At 46.7% G+C, this 26,091-nt stretch overlaps 1 protein-coding gene across 2 annotated transcripts in view; it reads right to left on the bottom strand.

Moving 5' to 3' along the window:
• KIF15 (kinesin family member 15) overlaps positions 1-26,091 on the bottom strand; it is a 2,141,222-nt gene that overhangs the window by 1,760,722 nt on the left and 354,409 nt on the right. For both annotated transcript variants that reach the window (XM_069648268.1, XM_069648269.1), the window contains exon 6: positions 22,284-22,381. In XM_069648268.1, the coding sequence (XP_069504369.1) occupies positions 22,284-22,381 (98 nt within the window). The remainder of the gene's footprint in view (positions 1-22,283; positions 22,382-26,091) is intronic.

Here is a 26,091-nt window from a genome sequence, read left to right on the forward strand (position 1 = left end):
ACTACATCTCCAAAACCTATTCTAGTTGATGGAGAACTCGAGTTTGAAGTCAAAAGCATCCTGGATTCCAAGATCTCCAAATCTAAACTATTTTACCTGATTGACTGGAAAGGCTACGGTCCCCAAGAAAGATCCTGGGAACCTGCAGAATATGTCCACGCGCCTCGTCTAATCAAAAGATTTCATCGAACATTTCCTAACAAGCCCAAACCCCCGGAGAAGCCCGGTTTGGGAGGGGCCTTGAGGGGGCGGTGCTGTCATGATCTCTGCTTCCAAAAGATCAGGACTTGCCCGACTCCCTTGGAAGCAGACCCATAACCCCGGTTCCGAGTGCCAGCCAGTCCCAATTGGGACCTTTTGGACCCTGTCCTGGCGCCAGTGGCACCAGGCCCATAAAGATGCCCAGTCCCAGCGCTGGAAGCGCCGGGCTCATAATGCTTGGGTGGACTTACCTGCAGCAGACCATGCTGCTTACTTACCTGCCAGTTGAACCCCGGATCCTCTTCTGTTTGGGACTACTTTTCCTGTTGGGTGGGGCAGGAGCCACTCCCTAGGTTCAGAACACTGGAACTCTTCTGGAAAGCAGGAACTCTTTTCTTACCTAGGTGTGGCTGTGGAAGGAGACACCTAAGCACTACAGGAGGCTATTTAAACCACACCCGATGGATGAATCTTGCTTTGTGTTATTCTGCATTCTCTGCAGCAGAACGCTCATCGTGTCTTCTGCTTCTGATCCTGGGCCTAAGGAAACAAAGGCTTACCATCCTGGAATCCAGTCTTCAGCAGCACCTGTAAAGACAAAGAAAGAACAGGTTAGCACTACGGTCTTCAGTGGCAGCGCATCTCTTACCTGGTCCATCGGCTGTCACCAACGCCTCGCGCTGCATTCCGGCATCTGAAAGACAAAGGCTTACCTACTCTTCGCATGTTCCGGAGGTCTTCGCACTGCATTCCGGCATCTGAAAGACAAAAGCTTACCAGCTCTTCGCACGCTCCGGAGGCCTTCGGCGCTGCATCCCGCATCTGAAAGACAAACCAAGGTGCGTTTAAAGACATTGGGCAACTTTATTACTCACGTGCCATTACTCCTTCCCACGCCGAATCCAGTGGGTATTCCAGCACCCTTCAGCTTCTCTAAAGCTCCGAACTTGTACCTGCAAGATAAAAGGGACAGTTAGTGTGCATCGTGAAGCAGGCTACAAGCGCTTACCTACGTGCTTCCAGGCGCTTCTATTCCTCACGCGGGTTCGATCCTCAACTCTGATCAGCCCGCCATCCGCCATCGCCGGAACTCTGCAAAACAAGAGATATCATTACAAAAGACTTTTAAGACATTTGAAGCGCCCAGAACTTACCGTTCGTGCAGTTAACGACGGACAGCAGTCCTCTGAGGTCAAGAGGCCTGCACCCTTATCCAGTGAAGGAACTGGTTACGGCACCCTGCCCCGAGCCAGATGGAGAGCTTGGCGTTCACTTACCTAAGACATCTTACTCTTCGAGTCAGACATACAGTGCACAGAGGTCCAGCCCAAAGAGCCAACCGTGTGTTACACATCACCTATGAAGATACAGCATTCACCCAGTCAAGACCGGCGCCTCTGCGGGAATCAGGTGAGCGTTACAGGGATGAACCAGCCGTAGAAGTTTGCAAAGCCCAGCATGCTTTGTACCCCTTTTAGAGACGTCGGTGAAGGCCATTTCAGAATGGCATCTACCTTGTGCACATCCATTCTGATGCCTCCTGGAGTAAGGATAAAACCAAGAAATTTTACTTCGGTGACGTGAAAAAAGCATTTTTCAAGCTGTGCAAATGAGCGATGTTGACGGAGCTTGGTGAGGACTGAACAAACGTACCTGACAAGATCTTGTTCCGAGGCTGAGTATACTAAGATGTCGTCTATGTACACTAAGGCGCACACATCAATTAACTCCCATAAGAAGTCATTCATGAAAAACTGGAATGCCGCAGGAGCGTTACATAACCCGAAGGGCATGACTTGATATTCAAACAAGCCGTACTTAGTACGGAAGGCGGTTTTCCATTCATCTCCTTTTCTGACTCGGACCAGGTGGTACGCTCCTCGAAGGTCCAATTTGGTATAAATCTGGGCATCTTTAACTTGGTCTAGCATCTCAGGGATAAGTGGCAACTTGAAATACTACTTAAATCCTTGTTTGGGCCGGAGGCATTCTCCGAACACTTCTTGGTCGAGAGAGCGAATCGTACACTGGCGCCAGCACCTAAACCAGGCGCACCGCCACGCACGATCATTGTACGACTCCTTAATTACAGGGATAGACACACAATCCTGCGGATGGCGAGAGAGGCTGGAACTCTCCAATATGAAGAAAGCCGTATACACATGTACACAGACTTTTCCGCCAGGGTTTAGGCAAACAGAAGATCCTACAAGCCAGTCAAAAGGATCCTGAGAGAGCGCCATATCCCGTATGCTTTGATATTCCCGGCCAAGATGAGGATCCAACATGCAGGAAGGGCACACTTTTTCGAGTCCCCGGTTGAAGCCACGCAATACATTGCAACTTCCATACCCCTGCCACCCAGAGGGGGCAGACTAGCACAAAAAAGGCCCAGACCGGCGGACTAAGACATTTAATGGATAAACATGTGCAAACACTACTGTATCCTTGAGGCTATAGCCAAGACAATTCAATGTGGTTAAGTGGAGTTTTGGGACCTAGTCGGCGGCCATGTGAAGCAACAAGGCTACCCCTGGAATATTCCATGAGTTCAGATGGGAACATTGTCAAGTTGGGGGTGATGATGAGGGTGGTTGGGAGGGACGAGGGTGTGGGATTTGCTGTTTCTGTTTTGAAACGGACTAATTATGGAACAATGTTGGGGTTTGTGGCCACTGAAAGGCGTTACGTCAGGTGGAAGGTTGACGGAGGTTAACGGTTTGTTGAAAAGTAAAATTGTGGTTGCAATGAGACTGGCGCCGACCATATTGCACGAATGCTATAACTCTGATGGACGAGACAGAGTCAAATATTAACTTATAATGCGCTGGTGATGGGTTGAAGATAAAACTGTTGACATGGAATATACGGGGATTAAATAATTAGATGAAAGTCAAGAAAATTGGTAATTACATTGCCAGACATGGTCCCCAAATCCTAATGCTACAAGAAACGCATACAGTGGGAGTGAACAACATTCATATACTGCCCAAATGGGGTACTTTAAGGTTCCATACAGACTACTCTTCCCAATCTAGAGGGGTTATTACCCTTTTTCATCCAAGCTTGGGGTTCAGGTTGGGGGGCCACAAGGTTGATCAGTTGGGTAGATACGTTATAGTATGGGGGGAGGTCGCAGGCCAACAACTGCTACTGGTTAACACATACGGGCCCAATATAGAAGACCCCGCTTTCTACATGAACATATATCAGGTGATTGTTTCACTCGATGTGTCCAATGTGATTTGGGGTGGGGACTTCAATGTGGCCCTGAACCCTGCTCTTGACAGATCCAAACTATTAGAGCTCCAAGCAAAACAGTACTGACCCTGGGCCATATTTGATCACAGCTTGTACTAGTAGATGCTTGGTGGGAAATACACCCTGGTAGTAGGAGATACACATTCTATTCTTCGGTGCACGACTCCGAGTCTAGAATTGACTATTGGTTTGTCTCCTCGGCTACGATGACTGCATTGAAAATGTGAGAGATTATGCCCCGTACGCTATCAAATCATTCTCCAGTGCTGTTGGAACTAATGCTCCGGAATGCCCCTTGTCCTGCTAGAAGGTGGAGAATGCCGAGCGGAACACTGGGGTACCCCGGGGTGGTGGAAACATTACATGTTGAAATTGCGGAGTTTACTAATAATGTGGGATCGGTTGGCAAATGCTCAACACTGTGGGAATCCTTCAAGGTCTGGATCAGGAGAGTTCTGATATCCAGGTCTGTTGGCATGCTGAGGGGTGCGAGAATCGAGCTATCAGACATTGAGAGTAAACTAGATGCATTGGAGGAGGCGTTCACTCACACACAAAAGAGAAATAGCCGATATACACACGCACCTTCAGGAATTTGATAAGTTGGCCATCAGAGAAGTGTGCTATGTGGCAGCCCCCATACGGGCACGCAGATACGGGGAAGGTAACAAGGCTGGTAGAACGCTGTCCAATTTGCTCAAGCACGACAAGCAACCTACTCAGATCACAAGCATACAAACAGTGCAGGGGGAGGTACTCCTGAGGGATGAGGAAATCAACGGGGAATTTGCTAACTTTTATAAAGAACTATATGCAAATAAAGATAAGAAATCGTGCACAGATATTAAGTCATATCTCGAGGCTCTCTTCCCTTCCTAAACTCCCCGATGAAGAACGCATGGCAATGGATCAACCGGTGACTGCAGAGGAGATTGCGGAGGCAATCAAGGCACTGGCATCAGGCAAGGCACCAGGGTCAGACGGGATAGGGGCCGAATTTTATAAAGAGTTCCGCAAAGAACTTGTACCGATACTGATGCAGGTATGGAGGAATCCCTCGAGAGTAACATATTACCCCCCAACTATGAGAAAGGCTGTGATAACTGTGCTCCATAAGCCTTGGCGACCACCACAGGATGTTTCATCCTATAGACCTCTGTCACTTAAAAATACTGATGCCAAAATATTTGCAAAAGTGCTGGCCAATTGGCTTCTGCCGGCAGTCCCTACCCTTGTCCATCCTGATTAAAACAGGTTTATTCCCACGAGATCCACAGCCCTGAACCTCCATAGGCTCTTTGGCATAATGGCACAAATAGACCGAGGGAGAAGCGCGGTGGCTATATCCCTCGACGCTGAAAAGGCATTTGATTCTGTCTCTTGGGTCTATCTCCTGGCGGTGCTGGAGGCATTTGGGGTGGGCCCCAACTTTGTCAGATACGCAAGACTATTATGCACGGAGCCCGGAGCTCGGGTGTTAACCAACAGGGCCATCTCTGAAATTGTTCCTGCTGGGCAGGGGCACTAGACAGGGGGGTCCATTCTTGCCCCTGCTATTCGCACTGACCATTGAACCAATGGCGGCTGCGGTGCGATTAAGACATGCAGATAAGAGGGATAAAGATGAAGGGGTCTACCCAGCTGATCTCACTGTATGCTGATGATACATTATTATATGTCCGGGAGCCTGAGGTAAACATAGCACCCATCATGGCAGAAATACAAGAATTTGCTAATTACTCTGGGTATACTGTAAATAGGGCCAAATCCAAAATATTCCCGTTCACACCGGCCACCAGGTGCCCTGACATAATAGATGGACTCAAGTGGTCGGAACATATCAGATACCTGGGGATCCTTGTTTCCAGGGATAGACTCACATTATACTGAGATAATCCCGAAAGCACGCTACAAACTCTAAATACAAAACTTCAGATGTGGGGGCGCCTCCCAATTTCGTTAGCCGGCAGAGTCGCTATCCTTAAAATGGTAATCTTGCCCAAGTTGCTTTATTTCTTTGTTAAGGTCCCCATATGGCCTGGTAGGACCTTTTTCGCCAGACTCCTATCCATGGTGGTAACATTTCTCTGGAACGGGAAGACAGCGAGGATAGGGTGGGAAAAAATGACAGAACCATACTCCTCGGGTGGTATAGCTGCCCCCGACTTTGAGCTTTATTACTATGTTGCCCAAGCGCAATTCGCAAAATATTGGTATAATGCTTTGGACAGAACACCCCACACATGGATAGAGGAATACACCACACACCCCACGAACATACAATCTGTCATTTTTGATTAACAATACCAGGATACATGCGAATACAACCTGGTGAGCTGCACAGTCAGGGCGGGGCGTGGAAGGCTATATACAAGAGGCTGAGACTGGAAACACCCTATAACCAGGAGATACCTTTATGGAATTTCCCGGGCATACCCCCTACGCATGACACAAGCATACAGGAATCCTGGGACCATAATAGTGAGATGAAGCTGGGTGATATGTTCATTAATGGGAAATTTGTGGCCCTGGGGGAATTGCTGAGGGCGCTGGGAGGCGGAGCACTCAATACACTCCAATATTACCATATGAGATCTGCATTTCATAAAAAATGGCCGTTATTCCCAGATGAACCTCCACCACATCCGTGTATACAGTTGGTAACAGCTAAAGATAGCCTGGGAATCTCTAGGCTGTACTCAGCGGTACAGACCCACACCCCCACAGTGAACCAAGTCAAGGAAAAATGGGAGGGAGATTTGCAGATGCCCATTGAAGAGAAGAAATGGGCCAGATACTGCTCACTCACTAAAAATGTGTCACTTAATTCTGGTTTATGGTTGATCCAATTCAAAATCCTAAATAGACTACATTACACACCGGCCAGTGTTGCAAAATTTGCACCACATACTTCGGATGCTTGCTCTAAATGCAACGCACCTTGGGCCGGTGCCTTTCATATGTATTGGGAATGTCCGGTGGTGGTGGGTTTTTGGAAAGCTTTGGCAGGGTTGTTTGAAGAGATAACGCAGGTCTCCCCTGAATTAACTCCCCAAAAAATACTTGTTTGGAGACATTGGCAAACACTCTGAGAAAATTAGAAGACTGTTTAACATCTCTTGTGTGGTGGCCAAAAAATGTATCCTACAGAAATGGAAAAGCACCGGTCCACCCAGCATGAGCCAATTTCTACGAGAACTAACATGTCAATGAATCAGAAGAACAATTTGTTTTGACCCAACCTGACCCAACCGGCGGCATGTAGGCCAAAAGACATTTGGGGCCCTTTCAGAGTTTATTTGTGCAACATGATTCCCGATGATGACATGTCTTCGTAACATCGAATGTATAAATGTACTAAACAATATACCCTTGTTGTATATGTGAGGAGCGATATGCAATGGTGCCATATATCTTTTTGTGACCACTAATAAAAAGAGTTTAACTTTTTTTTTATATTTTGTTGATCAAAGAAACTAGATAAAAATCCAATCTGTTCTCTCCCAATAGATGTAACACCACCTGGGATGGGCAAAATTCAACTGTTCGATCCCTAACTTGACGGGAATCAGAGAATATCTAAAAACATACAGGTAATAACTGTCTGATAAATATATGCACATGTGGATCTCGCTACCTGGGGTCAAAACTGTTCATTATGACGGGTACACTATTATGGCAGTGTGTTGTGGTCGTCCAACAGTGAGGTGGAGATCTCTATAAAAGATCTATGTGGTCATACTTTAAGCAATTACACACAGGAAGAATTCACATTGTGCTTCTACATCCTACCGGGTATGTCAACTTGCCTATGGAAGGTAAAAGCAAAACATAAAAGTGTAGGTAATGCAGTTCAGAGGACGGTTGTTCATAGGAAGCAATTCAGGTCCCATTTTTCGTTCTTCCCACATGGGGCCATGGAGTCAAGTCCATCAATCCAAAAAAGCTTCACATTTAGCTCTTTTGCCATCTTCCTTATGTCCTTTGTCCTGTACGATTTTCCAAGACTTGGAATTTCACTTGCAAGACTGTCCTTTTTCCGTGAAATGTCTTGCTACGGCTGATGCTTGGTTTTTATTCCTAATACCGGGCTTGTGCTCATTCATCCCGATTTGTACTTTCCTTGCGGTTTCTCCAACATAAAGATTCATGTTGCAAATGGTCTTAATTACATTTTTTCACCTTTTCTGCGATGAACACTATTGAACCTTTATTCACTTTGTTGCAATTGCCACAATTGAGGCAAGGGAATGTTCCTGGATGTTTGTCATGATTGACTTGATTTGCCATACTTCTTGTGTTCACTAGCATGTTTCCGAGGCTGTTACTCTTCTGATATGTGTTAGGCCGAATCACATGCAGTACCCTTTGGGAACACTACATGCAATTAAGAACGGGAGGATAGCTCAAGTGGCAACGTGTTCACCTTGGAAGCAAGGCGACACGAAGCAACACAGGTTCGATCCCCGGGTCCGCACTTAGTTGGTATTTATAACGTATTTTAAATACCCAGAGGTGAAAAAAAAACAATTATGCAACTAAAAAACAAAACCATTCCTGTAACAGCACCTCGATGACCGCAGGCTGTGTGAGCGCTTTAAAAATGCAAAATAAATAAAGACTACAAGTGTCAGTACAATTTCACCTTTGGTACAAACCTGTACTACAAAGTTATGTGGGAGCAGTGGCTGAGCAGCCAGACTTATTAGTTGAGTGAGCAGTAGAACAAGTTACACAAAAGGACCAACAAATACAGTAGTTCAAACAAACACAAGGTTTCTTGGTAAAAGAATATACATCTATTTACAGAGTCAGTTTGAAAACATTACATAGCAAGAGCAGCTCAATATCGAACTAATATACTACAAATACACAACCAATAAATAAGTTACTGAACAAGTTCAGCTCCCCTGAAGTTGGAGCAAAATGGCACTTCAATTACTTTAAAAAGGGGTAAAAAGACAAGTTATAAGAATCAATAGCACAAATACTTTCATAGGCAGGGCAAAGCGTTTCAGTAAACTACAACCAGCAATTCAGTTCATAGGCCTGAGCCAAAGTCAATGGTTCAGAGTCTTTGTATAGGATAGCACAGTTCTGATAGTAAACGGTTAAGTCTTTGCCACGGATCTTAGGAGAATTTGGCTAGGCGAAAAGTTAGACAAATGTTTAGGGAAAGATAAGCCTTTGCAGTCAGGAAAGTTTCACAAACTTTCACCGTGGCCGAAAAGATTTCCGGACCGCGTTTGCACAGTACCTTTAAAGTGAAGGAGAGCTGTAGCTGAGGCAGTTCCTGGCATTTTGAGCAGATCTCGCTGTTCCTGAGCTTCAGTCGTGGGGACAAGGACGACGTCGGGAGGTGCCTGCACTGACCCGCGATGAGGCCACAAGTTTGGCAAAACGTTGGTTTGAGGTGAGAGTGCCTTAAAGACCACAAACTGGTATCTTTCCCACTGGCTATCCGGTTTTCCACAGCACTCTGCAGAAAATTCGACCAGGAGGGGACGGTGTCCAGGCGGTTTACGAGGTGGTTGTTCCCACCAAACTCAAGGGAAGAAGTTAACCTTGAAGGGCTCCTCTGTCGATGGAGTTTCAGGCAATTCGGACCTGCAGCAGGGCTTCACCAGTCATCCAGGAGTTGCAGCAGTCCTCTTACTTCAGCTGGTCTTCGGTTCTTTCGTTCCAGTGGCCGACTGCTTTCCAAGTCCCAGAGACCTGCTTTTAAACAGTTTTCCCCCCCATTCATTCCAGCCTGGCTGCCACTCACACAGCAGGGTGGCTGTCCTTGCAGGACAGCCTGCCGGCCAATCACGCCAGAGTGCATTCAGGTCTCCTAGGAGACTAAGAACATGCATTTTGAGGTGTTTTACTTTTGTGTTCTTTGGTTATGGAGTTTTAACAACTCCATAAGCATCATCTTTTTCTGTGTGTCACACAGCACCTTCAGTGCAGTGGCACAGGGATTTCTTTTAGACTTCCCAAGGTTTAAATACCTTCTCTGGGACCGACTACTGTCTCCCGAGCATGTAAAGTTAAATTGACTACTAGTCTCTTTAAATTTACAGACCCAGCACACACCATCTTCCTATAGAGTGCTGGAGGGGTTGCCTAGCATCCCCTGAGTCAAAACACTAATTTAACAGTCAAATGTTACCCTTTCCTACTTTAAATGGCTGGTGGAAGTGGTTTATATCAAGCTACCATGATTTTTCCCAGACTGCGAACAACGGTAGCTAAAAATCGGGTCAGCCATGTTTTCCAATATGGCGTCCAAGAACTATCTGTAAAAACAGACCCCGGTCAACTTTTTTCGCCATTTCTTTTAGGAAAGGTCCTTCTTGCGTTTGTCTCTGCACGCCAAACCAGGTTTGGTCCCTTTGTTCATTGGCCTTTGGCGGGCTTCAGTGCTGAAGCCCTCCTCTGGCACATGAGTGTCTGGTTCCTTTCAGGCAGACTGGAAGATGAAGGGCTGCAGAGTTTGACTCCTCCCTCGCTTCCTGCCTTTGCAGACACCATGGAGCCTCGGCGGAAACACTACGGGTTCCCATCGAAGACAACATTTAAACCAGGGCCACCCTGCCTTGGACGGCAGAGGAAGTATACCTAAAATGGCGAAAAAAGAAGGAGCCCACCTAGCAGAATGGTGACCCTCCTATGCATTTCTGCGGCTGAGGTCAGTGAGAAAGGGGATACAGTATATCACCACAGCACTCCACATAAGGTGGGATGTGCTGGTCTCACAAAGGAAATGTAAAGGGGATGGAAATCCCACTTTACTCTTGGGAACAGTAGTGGACTCAAAATATCAAAAGAAAATAAATAAATAAAGAGAAAAAAAAAAAAAGAGAACCCCAAAGGCAACACAGCAACACTACACATAAGAGTTTGTGTGCTGCCATAGTAAATTATATACAGCCTAAAAGTTAAAGGGGACTATAAATCCATACACACACTATGGAGGGACATAAAAAGGTCACCCATAAATAAAAAAATAAATAAATTAAAAAATGCAATTGTCCCACTCACCTAGGACCAAGGACAAAACAATCACCAAGTCCAGCAAAACGTTCAGGAGTTGACACAGGTCAGGAAGATTGATCACAACTATAGGCGCAACTTCTAGATTCTTGCCAGCCGGGCTTCCATCCAGCCCACGGGACATAGACTGCCCTGGTTGTGGTTTGGGCTGACATCTTGAAATATGCTGATGAGGCTGCTTGCACCATCATGTTGGATCTTTTGGCAGCCTTTGATAACAGATCATAATATTCTTTTGATCAGGCTGTCCAAAATCACATGTACATCCCAGCAGGTATCGTTGTTTCGTTCTTTTTTGAATAACTGCACTCAACAAGTTACACTCAGCAGCCATCTGACACTTCCTGTGCCTTGTGGAGTACCTCAGGGATCATCAATGTCAAAATATGCTCCTTTTTGCGATCTACATTCAGCCTTTGAGGTCTATTTTATTTCCAACTACAGCTTCCAACATCACTCAAGCTGCCGACACACACATTTACTTGTATGTCAATAACCCAAATGATTTGTTACAGAATATCCTGGACTGTATGCTTGAAGTTAGCGTCAGAGGACCATTAATAGACTACAACTCAATCCATTTAAAACTGAGATGATCCTATTTGGTCATAAACCAATACTTAAGGATCCTTCCAGGCTGCCATCTTATTTAATTTGAAAATGTTTTTATTGGCATTTATAAAATTGTACATTAACTGATTTGCTGCTCAATTTACCATCAGTGTCTCATAGGTACGTACAACAGATTAACGACAACAACAAGTAACCTTGTAACAACAACTGACAGTCTTCACTTCCAAATTTACTCATGGGGGCACCCATCTTTGTTCCCAAGAAAACCTTGTGTTTAGGGTGTTGCTGGGGGCTTTGGGGGCCAGAGGGTGTCAGTCCAGATTACCTCATTTAAATGGCCCAACTCTTAACAAGTTCTAGCCATCCCGGTAGTGGGTTCGGTTCATTCATGGGCGTTTGTCATCTGATGGATGAAACATGTCCCAGATTAGGGTTTTCCCGGCCTCATATGCAGGGCTCGCATCGCCTCCTGCCTTAGATACCCCATCGCCCCATACCCTGGTTTCTGCCCCTGTCCAGTGTGCCAGCTCCCTCTGCCATCAGGCATATTGTGGCCCCCTGCTGTTTTCCACACCATTGCAATGGACCTTTTGGCCAGTAAACATACCATGTCCATGAATTTAATTACGCACCTAAATTTGCTTACTCTTGGTTAGGTCCCCAGAAGGAATTCTTTCGGTGTCCATTCATACCGTGCTACCCCCGCCTTTCTGCAAGCTTGCTCCATCTTGGCCCAGAAACGCTGTATCTTCAGACACCCCCAGAACATATGCAACATTCCCACTCCCTCCATCCCGCACCAGGGACACAGTGGGTTTGTTTTACTGCTAAATTTGGCTATTGTACTCGGTGTCATATAGGTCCTATACAGGACATTTAGCGGGATCAACCTAAATCGGGCATTTGACACTTCCCGGGGGTACAGTAGGATCATCTCCCATTCCTTCTCTGTTATACTGGTTCCCAGGTCTGTCTCCCACCACTGCTTCAACATATCACTTTTAGGGTTGGTTCTATCTGTGAGGTGGCTATAAAGTCTCGACACTGGCTTCCACCCATCTCCCAGGTTGTGAAGCAATGTTAGTACTGGTTCTGCCTCTGGCTCCCCTGGCCATTCTTCCCATTTCCTCTTTGCCATCTTCCTAATCGGCTGGTACCATAGAAACTGGCCGTTGGGTAGTGTAACGCTCACCTGGTTCCCCCGGAGGCGCAGGTCTTGATCTGGCGAGGATACCGTCTTCAGTGTTAGGCGCAGGGTTCGTTTTGCTCCCGGACTGGGCCCCCTTCCTACCGACAGTTTAAGCTGAAGAGTGAGATGTCTGCAAGGGTAAACCAAGGTAATAGTGTTTGGAAGGTTGGGAAAGTTCCTTGCCCCTCTCGCCCTTTCTTTCCCCGTGGAACTGGATTGTTATTGCGCTTACCTTATATAGGTAATTGCCGGGCTCTCCATCCTGCGTCTTGTGCAGGGGCGCTGGGTCCAGTTGCTTCACTGGATGCGAGCTCTGCCTCTTGATAGCAGAGGATTTGCTGAGAGCGAAGACGCCGTTAATGCACGAGCGTGCCTTGTAAGTACTAAAGTTCCTTTTAGATTGTTCTCTTCTCGTTCAAAAGTCTTAAGTCTTTAAAGTCTATGTCTTTTCCCTTTTTAGATGCTGTGGCGATGAAGATTATCCTTCTAATGGCACGTAAGTAGAAAGACTATTCTAGCGCTGTAGAATGCACCGTAATGTCTCTTTTGTCTTTGCAGGTGCCGAAATGCAGCGCGAGCTGAGTTGGTATGGGCGTAACACAGGTAAGCAGGCTCTGTAGTTAAATATTCCTGACCGAAGTTCTTTCTCTTTGCAGATGTCGGATGCCGAAAGAGAAAGGCAGAAAAAGGCGCTTCGGATGCTGCCGCTGGATTAGGTAAGTAGATTCGCTGCCCTTGCTTTAGCCTAACCTGTGCCCTTGTCTTGCAGGAGCTGCAGAATACTGAAGAAGACTGAAGGTTGGATTCCAGCAGGTTATTTAGTATTCACAGGATCTGGAGCTGGAGGTTTCCTGGAGCTGACACGGTGAGCGTCCTGCTGCAGATGCAGAATAACGCGAAGCACGTGAAACCAATCGGGTGTGATTTAAATAGCCTTCTGTAGTGCTTAGGCATCTTCTTCCACGGCCCCACCCAGGTAAGAAAAGAGTTCCAGATTTCTAGAAGAGTTCCTGTGTTCTTCTTCCAGGGAGTGGCTCCTGCTCCACCCAGACAGAAAAGTAGTCCCAGGCAGAGAAGGATCAGGAGACCAGTTAGCTGGTAAGTAAGCAGCATGGTCTGCTACAGGTAGGTCCACCAAGCACTCTTACCTAATATGAGATATGAGCCCGGCGCTTCCAGTGCCGGGACCGGTCACCATCATGAGCCTGGCGCCACTGACGCCAGGACAAGGTCCAAAAGGTCCCAATCGGGACTGGCTGGTTCCTGGGATCAGAGTTATGGGCCTGCTTCCAAGGTCGTGGGGCAAGTCCTGACCCCTTGGAAGCAGGGATCATGACAGGTAGTCCCTCTTTCTCCACCATGGATTCAAATTCCCTGAAGACACCTTCCTCAAAATGTGCCCCCCGCAACCCTGCAAGTGTAAATATCTTATCCTATCCATTGCCTTACCCTTGCCAGGCCCGCTTTAACTACACAAATTTCAGCAGCGATCAGGTTCTCAGGTGAGTAAGGGTGTTCACGTGCCACCAGTTTCAGGGCCCTGCCCCAAACCCTCCTACCCAGCTGTACGATCATCAGGGCCTCACTCAAGCACCTCAGCGGGGCCCACAGCGTTTCTTTCAGGCGCACAGCCACTACTAGTTGCTTTATCAGCTTTGTTTCCGATGTGGTCTCATCCGCAAGCCACTTGGCCACGAAGCCGAGTTGTGCTACCAGAAAATACTTTGAGATCTGGCAATCGGACCCCCTCCCCCCGGCTTCTATGGTAGCATAAGTGCTTTCAGAGATAGCTTATGTCTGGCAGGACCCCACAGCAGCTCCCTCAGCAGCTTTTCGAGTAGATGAAAGAAAGAGGCCGGTATATAGTAGTGAATATTATGGGAAAAGTATAGGAACCTCTGCCGGATTATCATTTTAATGATGGAAACCTTGCCCATCACTGATGGCGGCAATTTAGACCAAAACTTAATTGACTTCCTGAGCCCCTGCACCGCCATCATAGTGTTGCCCCCGAGCATCTGTTTCGGTGTGTGCCAGACATTCACCCCTAAGTATCTGAACGATTGCAGCTTCCACTGGAGCCCAACCTTCGGGAGATCCTCCTCTTTTTTGCCAACCCCGCTAATGGGAATATGCACAATTTCTCTGTGCTAAAGGAGATCCCTGATACTTGCGAAGTTCTTCAGCACCTCTAAGATCACTGGTACATTGAGGCGTGGGTCCCTTAAATACAGCAGTACATCGTCTGCATATAAGGACACAACATGGTACACTCCACCCACTCTGATGCCTGCGTCAAAAAATTGTTTTCTAATGTATATGGCCATCGGCTTTAAACCTAAGACAGCATTGGCGACAGTGAGCAGCCCTGTCTGGTGCCCCTTTGGATGACCCACAATGCTGACACTGTTCTTCCAGTCTTCACCCTGGCCACCGGTGCCTCTGAGTATTTTAATCCACCTAATGAAATATTCGCTCAACCCAAATTGTCTCAAAACAGCGATTAGCCATTCCCAATATATGGAGTCGAACACTTTTATGGCGCCCAAGGAGATTACTGCATAATGTTCCTGCGAGTCTGTTGTGTGCGCAATAATATGCTGTTGCCTTCGCAAGTTTATTGCCATGTTTTGACCTGGTATGAACCCGTTCTGGTCCTCATGTACTATGGTCCCTACAGCCCTTGACACTCGTTTGGCCAGTATGGTCGTCAATATTTTTATATCATAATTCAGCATTGCTAACGGCCTGTACGAGCCGCACTCATCCGTGGGTTTCCCAGGTTTAGGTATCGGGACCATTAATGTCTCCCTCATACTCCTCGGTAACACCCTGGTTTCAAATTACTCCTTGAATACTTCATGCAGGAACGGGGCCAGCTCCAAGCTGTACACCTTGTAGAACTCAGGGGGGCAACCCATCACTCCCGGGGGTCTTGCTAATAGCTAGTGATTTAATCGCATCGCTTATGTCCTAAACCCTTAACTCCCCATCTAATGTTTCTCGTTGGGTACTGTCTAGTGAAGGTAGGCCTATCTCTTCTAACGTGTCCAGTATATCGCCTTGGGATATTAACGTGTCATTGCGGTACAATTGGGAGTAAAATTGTTTCAGGGCGTCATTAATTGCCGATTGCGATGTGTGCACAGAGCCCGTTTCGTCTTTAACTTCTGTGATCCGATATCTCTGGTTTTCCCTCTTGCACAGCCACAACAGCAGCCTACTTGGTTTATCGCCCTCCAAGTGTGCCCTAGTGGTTTTTGCAATATAATCAAACTTTGCTAGTCTAACCCAGGCAGTCGTCCCTGGCTGCTGATGGTTCCAGTTCTGCCTCTCTGGTTTTCTGGGCACAAGCCTCCATCTGCTTGATCCTCCCCTCACCCATCTCTAGGTTGTTTCTCAGAGTGTTTCTTATGCCCCCAGCGCTGGCACCGACTTCCCGTCTAACCACAACTTTCAGTGCCTTCCAGATTGTATCCCAGCCCTTTACACTCCCTACACTGTTATCCATGTACTCTGTAATTTAGCTCCGGAGCTCCTCCCTGAAGGCACAGTCCATCAGGGCATCTGTTGGCATGCGCCACAGCGGTATGGGTGGCCTAGGGCCCTGCATCTTCCATTTAATGAGTAATGGTGAGTGATCTGATATTGATCTGCTCCAGATATAGCGCCGATTTTACTTGGGGCAGGTGGGTTCTATCTATTAATAGGTAATCTATCCTGGTATATAGCTCATGGGGCAACAAGAAATAAGAGAATTCCTTGCTCTCTGGGTACAACTCCCTCGACAATTCCGCCAGGCCCAGGTTCCCCATCAATGCATTCAGTGACTGAGTTGATTTTGCCCCTTGCATCGGCGGGTTAGACCTATCAAGGATGAGGTTGCGAACAAAGTTCAAGTCCCCCCCCAGAAGAAAAAGCAGTCTCGTTAACGGGCTAACTTCGCGCTGAGCCTGGTCAGGTATACTGAGGTCCCGCAGTTAAGGAGGTCGGAGTTAACTATGCAGATGTATAGTTGTTCGATGCTTCCTCTGAGTATTATTTATCTCCCCTCTGTGTCCACCTCCTTTGTTAACAGTCGGAAAGGGACTGTCGTTTATCCACGTGTATACACCCCGTGCATATTTAGAATATGTTGCCCTCCCCAATGTCCTACCACTTTGCCATTGCCTTCAGCAATGAGGTGGGTTTCCTGCAGCAATGCGATGGAGACTTCCTTCCTCTTCAGGAAGGATTTAATCCTGTTCCTGCGCATATAGGTGCCCATCCCTCAGACATTCCATGTCAGCACATTTATGTCAACCGCCATTGCTACCTAGTGTAACCCCATTGAGCTCCCCCCATTTTTTGTTTCCACCTGATAGTCACCTCCCTTCCACTCTGGTCCCCACCTCTTGCATTCCCCCTGTCGAGTGCCCTCTTCCTCAATGTGTCATTTACTGTGAAGACTGTAAAACATTTCAAACAATAATAAACTAAACTCAACCAACTGCACCCAGCAGCTGCACTGTAGAGGCAGCGCTTTGGTGCCCCCGCTTCATCTTGGCCCATCCGGGACATCTTGCACGGGTTATGGTGCACCAGCAACAGGCCGGCACCAGTCCTTTCGTGGGGAAGCGCCTACCGGCTCAGGCCAGGGGGCCCACCAGATCCCCCCCACCCATCTTGAGAGCTGTGTCTAGGTAACAGTTAATTCAGATGGCTGTGAAGATGTGTCTCAGCGGGTGGATCTGCAACGTTCCGTGCTCGCCAAGCACTCGCCCCTTTGCCCCAGTATTTCAGGTTCTGTTACAGCTTCTTCTCCCGCCGCCATGTTGTGTTCCAGCCACATGCTAGCCGCAGCCGGAGTCTCCAGGAAAACAGCTTGACCTTTGTATAGCACTTTAAGTCTCGATGGGTACATCAGCATGTACTTGAGGTTTAACTGCCACAGCCTGGCTTTAATTGGGACAAAAGGAGTTCCTCGCCCTCTGTACTGCGGGGTGTAGTCTGGATATATCGCAATATTGGCATTGTCCCTCCTTATTTCACCCCCTTCTCACGAGTAACTCAGAATGATTTCTCTATCTTGAAAGTTCAGGATCCTCACTATCATCGGGCGATGGTGCGAACCAGGCGGCAGTCTTTTCGGCAAAGATCTGTGGGCTCTTTCCACTGCACACCCGAGAGTCAGCCGGGCCCCATCTCCTGTTTTAGCAGAGTTTCTACAAAATGTGTGGGGTTGGGGCCTTCCATTCCTTCCGGTATTCCCAGTAGGCACACATTGCGTCTGTACCGGTTTATAGTGATAATACCGAACTTAAAAATCTCAAAAAAAAAAATATCGAATTTTTTTATGACGTTTTTTTCGAAATGGGGTTTCCCCCACCAACCCCCCTTTTTTTCTATTTTTTTTATTTTAACCCTTTTTTTTTTTACTTACCTGACCCAAAAAATACATATATAAAAAATAAAAAAAATTCGATATTTATTTTTTTGGCCTTTTTTTCCGAGATTTTTGTTATTCGAGATTTTTTTTTCGGCCTTTTGACCCACCACCGTCTGTACCCCCCCAGTCCTTCCAGAACTTTATTTGATCCTCTCCAGTTCTTGTACTCTGCCTTGTATGTCCTTCAGTGTTTCCGTCGTTTCCTGTTGCTCAGCCTCTGTGATTGTTACATGTTCTGTAAGGTTGCGCATATCTTGGCGCATCAATTGCATATGCGTTTTGACCTCTTCTATTTTGGAGTCTATAAAGGAGCACAATCCAGCAATGGCTTCTAGCACATGATTGTCTTTGTTTGGGGCCGTTTGGTCAGAGCAAGTCGTGTTGGTGTTCTGCCTCTGCTCCCTTGGCAAAATATCTCAAGATTGGGGTTTTGGTCTTATTTTTGGGTGGGGACATATCCTCCTGCAGTGCCCTGGGGCAACGACAACCCACAGAGTGGTGTTATGTCCTGTTGGGCCTTGTTCTGGTGTGTGGCCGCTTGTCAGGTCCGCGTCCGAGCCGTCTTGTCCGCCTGTGTGCAAGACCACTGACTTGTAATCGGAGATAGGGGTGTGCAGTCGGGGCTTCCCTCCTGACTGTGTCCCTCTGGGCCCCCAGCACTTCCTTTGGTGGTTGTGTGTATGGCGCACTTAGCAAACCATTGGATCCCCTGTTAAAGTTGGAGTCTACCGATTCCAGGGGCACCCCTCTCTGTCTTGGCCCCTAGAGCTTTAGGTTACATGCGCAGGTGCATGGACTCTCGGCGGGGTCGCGTAGCAATCTTTGTAAGCCAGCCCTCATGGTGCCCCTACGCTGCTGAGGGTGCGCTGGGAGGTAGCAACAGGTTCCCCAGTGCCTGTCCCCCTCATGCCTCTGCCGTGGGCCCAAATTCTTTAGCGCTTAAGTTGGTGTGTTCGTGGCCCTCAGTTGCTACAGTTTGAAATGTGAGGGGTACTTGCAGTTCTCCTCACCTCATGTTGGAGGTTGTTGCATATGGTATCCAGGGGTGTAAATATGCAGACTAGGGTGCCAGCCACTGCTGCCCTTCAGCGCTATTTCTACTTCAGCAGGCCTAGATGCATTTCCGGCTTACCCCAGCGATGCCTCAGGCCTGTCGCGGTGCCCCAGTTACTGCCTGGCCTTTGTGGTTGTCGGGTCCGGGTGTCACAAACGGGGATGATTCTGTGCAGTATACCCCTTCTTTCCACCGCTTCAGCGTGTCCGGAGGTGCTTCGTTACTCCGGCGTTTTCCTGACTACTGCCTCCCGCCTGGATTGTCTTGAGTATCCCTTGCGGCAGCCGCGTTGTGCTCCATTTCGCCGCTGGCCCAGTCCCGGTCACATCGTATGTGTCAGGGCTGTCATTTCTCCTCACAGGTCGCGGTTTCAGCAATGTTTCCCGTTGGCTTCTCCCGCAGTGCGCTACATGCACAGCCTCAGATATAACCAGCATGACTTTGTGCAACCATTCTGAGAGTGTGCTGCACTCCTTGTGTGCAATACGGTTCCACTCCTCACCCTCCTTTAATCAACCAGGTCATCCGCTTCTGTTCCTCCCTTGCGGTGAAGAGCCCTCTTATCAGGCACTCTCAGCAACCGGCCGTCGCAGCTTCCTCCAGCCGAGGCTCGTGCTCTGTGTCCACGTCACGCTTCAGCGCCCACGCTGTTCAGGTCCAGAAGGTTCCGCTGTCGCAGGCACCCCGCTTGCTCCAAGCGGGGTGCAGATTAAGGATGGTGTGGGCGCCTCTTTAACCTAGAGCATGGAAGTAGAACCAGCGTGGGCCCCTGCCCCTCCTCCTCAGTTACTGCTGCTCCGCGGCTCCGTCCGCCATCTTGCCGGTAGGGGGGCACTAGTTCCGAAGCCTTGAATTACAGTGTTCTGGCTCTGATCTTCTTCGCTTTTCCTCCAGCTGGTGTCGGAACAGTTTCTTCTATGTGTGGCTATGAGTTTATTCACTTATCTCGTCTGTTACCTCGAGATAGAGGATCATGTAAAGGATCACGGTGAGAGCTCTGTCTAGGCACGCCCTTACTCCATCAGCCCAGGCCACGCCCCCAGGCGGCCATCTTCTCATCCCTGTGTTTGGTCTTTCATGTTATTGGCAGTCAAATCTATGCTGAGAGTCAAATCTATTTAATTTTTTTTTATTTTTAAGAGCCCTCGCCTTTTACGATCAGTATTGCCATGCATCCTTGCCACAGATCACTCATCTGTAGTTGCTGAATTAGTATCCCGAAAACAGTTGTCTTGCCTTAATGCCACATAAAATGCTGCTGTTAGATTGATTTTTCATTTGTCAAATAGTTCCCAGACCTCGCAACTGCACAATCTCTGTATTGGTTGCCAGTAAAACAGAGGATAGAATTTAATATTTGGTGTTTGGTCTTTAAATGTTTGCATGGTCTTGCACCATCTTGCCTTTCAGAGAGAATTCAGGATCATCAGCCAACACGTACCCTCCACTCTACACATCGCCAACTATTGGTCGTTCCCACATCCTGTGTTGTGTATCGGGCAGATGGGCTCGCTTTTAAGTTCTCTTCTGTGGAACTCTTTCTATTAGCCTTCCTGATTATTTTCCATTATGTTGCAAAACCCTTAAGATCTACCTTTTTATTAAATCGTTTTTGCCCTCGGTGGTCTGCTCTTGTTCAGTTCTGCGACAACACTTGTACCCATATGTGGTTTATTCTGCTGCGAGGTTTTTGAAAAATCTTTTTTATTTAACATACATGGCAGCAAGTACAAGCGCAAGAGATTGCACATCAAATAAACTGCTGCTAGGTTTTAGCGCATTGTAAATAAGGCTACCAGTTTCATGGTATTTAATTTTGCACCTTTTCCACACATCCATATTTATGTTTTGGTAATTGTGTCTGTAGTTATCCAGATTTCTTTTTTGCTATATAATAAAATAAGTTCCAACCAGCATTTTCCACATTTGTTTACATGAATGAAAAAACACCATTGCATTTAAATGCCTATAATGGGAAGCTACTAGAGCTGCGTTCTTGCACACCAAGTACGTTCAATGTCTTTTTTAACATCTGTTAAGTTACTTTCCACAGCCATTGACCTGCAATGTATAGTTGCCAAGTTAAATAATCCCCCAAAAACATGCATTCCCTTAATAAAAATGAATAAATACAGATTATCATCCAATGCTGTGCTAATAGTATCAAGATATAGGTCCCCCTGAACTTTTCTAATTTAGCTAGTAGGCCTGGAGACTGCCCCTGGGCAGTAGTAGCAGTGAGTGGTATAAGTTAACAGAACATTACAATCCACAAAGGTAGAAAAAAGAAGATTAAAGTTACTGGACAGACTAAAATTCACATAAAGGGGCAATCCCCTCAGAGTACAGCTATCAGTATCTGGTTAAAAGATGCATTTTTTTGTGTACAACCATCAAAAAGCAGAATACGTCTGCCTTTTCGAAATCCGTTACTATAAGTATAGTGCTGGTTTTTATAATTGTGTTCATGAATGATAATAGTATTTAACTTGCTAAAGAATTCTCTTTGCCTGTGTATATATAAAACAAACCATCATTTTTACAATACAAAAGCGTATCAGTGTTTCTTTGGACCATATGTATGCTACAAGTTGTTTGTACCCATCTACAGCCCTGGCTCCCGCCTTAGATAAGCCTGACTGTTCTGTCCACGCTACCAGCAGTGCAGGTGTATATTAAGAGTTGGGGTTGACTATTGCCCAAGGTTTAGTTTTATAAAGCCCCTGGGTGGACTTCAGAAAAACTGTCCTAACAAAGGGAACGTCTAATGGAGTATGAAACTGTACGCACAAAAGGTACCCAATACATTCTGTAACTAACCATTGACCCCCTTGAGACAGCTGAGGGAGGTGGAAAGGGGGAGAGGAGGGAGGGTCTCTCCTTTCCCTAGATCCAGTCCTTATGATATATATTTCACTCAAGTCATTACTGCTCAATGCTGTACCTGCTTTACCTACTGTTGTACCCTATGCTTCCATGAATGCCTGTAACCAGTGCCTCAATGCCTCCAGGTTTAGTGCGCTTTACAAATGAAAAAAAGGAATAAACCGTTTTTATTTGCAATACATACTTTCTAACAAAGGGGTATTTCATTCATGCATCGTCAGTCAATAACCTGGGCACATTTTCTTCATCTTAACTGTCCACCATTGAGGAGAGGATGGCACAGGCACGATTTGATACTATCGGGCAAAAGGAGAGCTTTGCACCCATGAACCCAAGCATTCCCACCCCAAGAAGCCTTTCTGCTTAGAACTGATGCACAATATCGTTCTACATCAATTTCGAAATTCTCTTGAGCACACTGCAGAATTACAAATTAAGGCAACCAAAACATGCAACACAATTGGAGGTCTGGTTGTCTGCATTGGTATGTGCAGCCAATAGAGCAAGCGAATTCCAGATACCAAGTGGTGATCTGTGATGGAGTGCACTTGCACAATTTGGATTGGCCATCTTTACTACATGATTGTCTTTTAAAGTGAGGGTGCAAACATACAAAAAGAATTTGGTATGCAAACAGTTCAGCTTACCCTTACCTTTTCTTTTTCACGATTGATTAAGAAAAACAAATATTCAAAGCTTCGAGGAATAACTCCTCTTAGGTTGTGAGTAAAGTTGTCAGAATCAGAAGGCCCTAAGGAAAAACAAAGTTGTTTAATGATCCTTCATTACTTTCACAAAATAAGTAACGCCCACAATAGCACCCCACAATAGCGTATATGATCCATTACTCAATGTAATTGTATTTCTGGTGCTTTCATCTGCTTAGATTCACATGCACTGCATAGTCCGACATCTAGTGGAAGTTGCAGAGTATTACAAGATTTGTTTTCAAAACTCGAAAACCGACATCAACAGGGCGTGATTAGTAATACTAGTCCTAGTGTGACGTGTACAGTACCCATGGTCCTTCAAGCGTTTAGGTCCCTCAAATAGTTTTGGACAGAATGTTGCCTGAAGTATTGAGTGAGTACAGATGTTGTAAAGCAGAACAGAGAACTCCAGAAAACATCTATGCGCCTTCTACTCCAGTAGTGGAGGAAGGGTGTGCGCATGTGAATCTAAGCAGATACAAGCACCAGAAATACAATTATGGCGAGTAATGTATCCCTTCTGGAGCTTGTGTATACGCTTAGATCACATGCTCTGCATAGATTAGCGAGCAGTACCTGGAGAAGGAGTTGGGAATTTAGAAGGTACAGCGGCAAAGAGATGTTTCAAGACCGCTTCTCCGACCTGTGAATCTGCTTCAGAATGTGTGTCAATGCAGTAAGGTTGTGTGAACGTATGAATGGAATTCCATGTAGCAGCCTTGCATATGGCATCTAGAGGGACGGTTGCAATGAAAGCTAAGGTAGCCCCTGTACCTCTAGTATCGTGTACCCTTGGTGTAAAAGGTAAAACCCTTTTGGATAGGGAATAGAAGAGTTGTATTCATCTGGCTATCCATCTGGAGATGGCGCTCTTTGATACGTGATCGCCTTCTCTACCAGGCGCTATGGAAACAAAGAGTTGGTCCTTTATCCTTAGGGATTTTGTTTTGTTCACATAGTACAAGACTGCCTGATAGAAAGATTCCCATTTACGTGTAATTTTCCCTCCAGTTGTGTACGCCCCAACTTTTTGCTGATGGCTGAACACCATAGTCTGACTTTAGCAGAGTAGCACAGCCTTCTGCTGCCCTCACTTTTTATGGGGAAACTGACAGTGAGTACTGGGAGACTGTTTGCCTTAGTCCGTGTTGCAACTTTTCTGCAAGTATGCAATGTACTTTACAGAACACTTGGGTCTAGTCATTTCCAAAGGCCCTAGATACTCTCAAAGGATTTTTTTAAAAAGTGCAGAAGTTCCTTGGACAGGGCTGGTGGCAGCTTATTTTGCATATTTTTAACCTTTTGCCAGGTAAACCGCAATTACCTCGTTTGGCACGGTTAGGTGGCCTGGCTCCAAAATGGCCAAGCCACAAGGTTCTTTGTCCTGTCCTTTGGCCATCTTGCCCCTTCACCTTCCCCAGGTCGAGCCGACCGGGTCACTCCTTATTTGGGCATGCATTTTCCCACAAAGCGTCAAGCTTTTGCGGGCTTCTGCATGCCTTGTGTGTGTACCCTCCAGGATGGGGGCTGGAACGTCTGGTTCCAATAAACATCCTGGAAGCCAGCTGAGTCTGGAGTGCTGTGAATGCCTGGGACCACTGTAGTCTATGATTGGTCCATGTATGGTATGCAAGCAGATCTCCCACTGGGTCCTTTTCATTTTGGCGCAAAGGAGATTCTGGATAAGAGAAGGTCCCAAACACCCATACTATGTCGATCTCTGGAGTTCTCACGGAACAAAGGATAGGATCCAAGTATCCTGAAACTAAGAAGCCGAACTGCTGGTGACCCGCTGGTAGGTTTGGCACCTTGAGCCCGCTGTCGTCACGCTGGACCCCTCTGCATCTGATCGTCCTAGGTGGTCTGCAGAAACGATTTGACCCATTCGAATAGTGGGACCAACTATTCTTGGCACCTTCATCAAACCCTGCAAGTAAGCTTTCTTGGACGTGTCGCTGGGCCAACCAGTGGGCTGACCAGCATACGCAGACTAATTGCCCTGATACCGCTGCCGTTTCGAGGAGGCCCTCAAAACTTGGTAAGTCGTTAGCTCTGTGTTCACGACACTCGGAAATTCGTACACTTGGCGTTCCCAGGTCTGGAATAAAGTAAGTGCACCCGAAACAGTATACACGGTTACTGTGCCGTCCAGCCGTGGTGACAAACTTTGCAGGTGCGCTGCATTTGTGCCCCTCTTGCCCCTGAAGCCTTCTGCAGGAGCTGAGAAAAGTCACTGTCCCATTTGGGAATCATCGCTGTATCTTCGTTGCTTTAAGCCACAGAGCGGCCCAATTGCCGCACTTGAACCTGCAACCGAAGTGGACTCGACTGTTGAAGTTTGGTCCAGAGAGCCCCGGGGGTCGGCGAGTAATCGCAACCCTAACAGGTGGCCACTAGCACCTCCACCCATTTTTAAGCACACTAGCAAACTATTCCCAACTCTTGGAATCAACTCTGCCCTCAAGTGGAGGCCCTCCTCGAACAGTGGGAACCTATTCTTCATCACCTCACCCACCTTCCTGAGCTGCTACAGACCCTTGAAGAGACCCTGTTTTGCCCATTTGAACTACCGCATGCGCCAGCAGTGCAAGTACATTTGAGCAATAGGCTCCACTCTTCTTAGGGTTGGACTACCTCTTAGTTAGGAGTGTGTTGGATGCAGAAGGGACTACAGACTATTTGAAATGCCTGTTACCTTCCCCTTTTAGGTTGTGGACCCATTACGTGCATTAACCCTTTAGACCCCATTTGTCTTGTATATATGTATTTAGATAGAATTGTGTTGTTTAAAAGTATTACTGTGATTTGATTATTTGTTGAAACTCAAAGGCCTTGAAATTAATGTATTTTATTTTTAATACATCTACACCTGACTGGGAGCAATTTGTAAGTGTTCCTTGCTTTGTGTGCTCATTGAGGTCTTTCAGTCACCCTCACCCCTCCTGAGACCTAGTCTTGACCGCCGCCAATGCTACCTTGATTGGTCTGGCTTATCCAGAAGGTTACCCTGTTCCAAGAAACTAGGCTGGCCTCCTGAACCTCTGCCCACCAGGTCAGAGTTCAGAAACCCATTTTAACACCGCCCTCCGTACATCAAGTGTTCTTGTTAGGCAGAATAATATGCAGTACCCTTTGGGAACACCACACACAATTAAGACTACAAGTGACAGAACAAATTCGCCTTTGGTACAAGCCTTTACTACACAGTTAAAGTGGCAGCGATAGCTGTGCAGCCAGACTTCTCTCAAGAGTAAGTGAGCAGTGTCAAATAGTTACACAAAGGACCTCAATTACTATGATTCAGGCAAACACTGACTCAAGGTTTTCAGGTAAAAGAATATACATTTATTTCACTCTTCAGTTGTATAACTGAATTATAAGCAGTTGAAAAATCACTCTTAATACACCACACCACTCCCAATAAGTTCCAGACAAGTTAAGCTCACAAAATGAAGTGGGAGCAGAATGGCACTCCAGCAATTTAAAAGGGAGGGAAAAACAAAGTTAACAGAAATTGAACCACACCAACAGGTAAGTACTCAGGGCAATTGAACACGAGAAGATACAGTGATAGAATCAGGTAGAACAGGCTTAGGGCGAAAGTCAATGGGTCAAAAGTAGTTTGCTCAGGATTACACAGTTCAAGGAAGTTTGCAGTAAAGTTTGAGCCACGGATTCCGGACGAGGTTGGTTGGCAGAAAAGTTAGTTCAAAGAGACGAGAAGGACAAGCCCTTGATTTGGAGAAAGATT

The sequence above is a fragment of the Ambystoma mexicanum genome, chromosome 2q, assembly GCF_040938575.1.
Source record: "Ambystoma mexicanum isolate Mex_15411 chromosome 2q, UKY_AmexF1_1, whole genome shotgun sequence".
Classification (NCBI taxonomy): Eukaryota; Metazoa; Chordata; class Amphibia; order Caudata; family Ambystomatidae; genus Ambystoma; species Ambystoma mexicanum.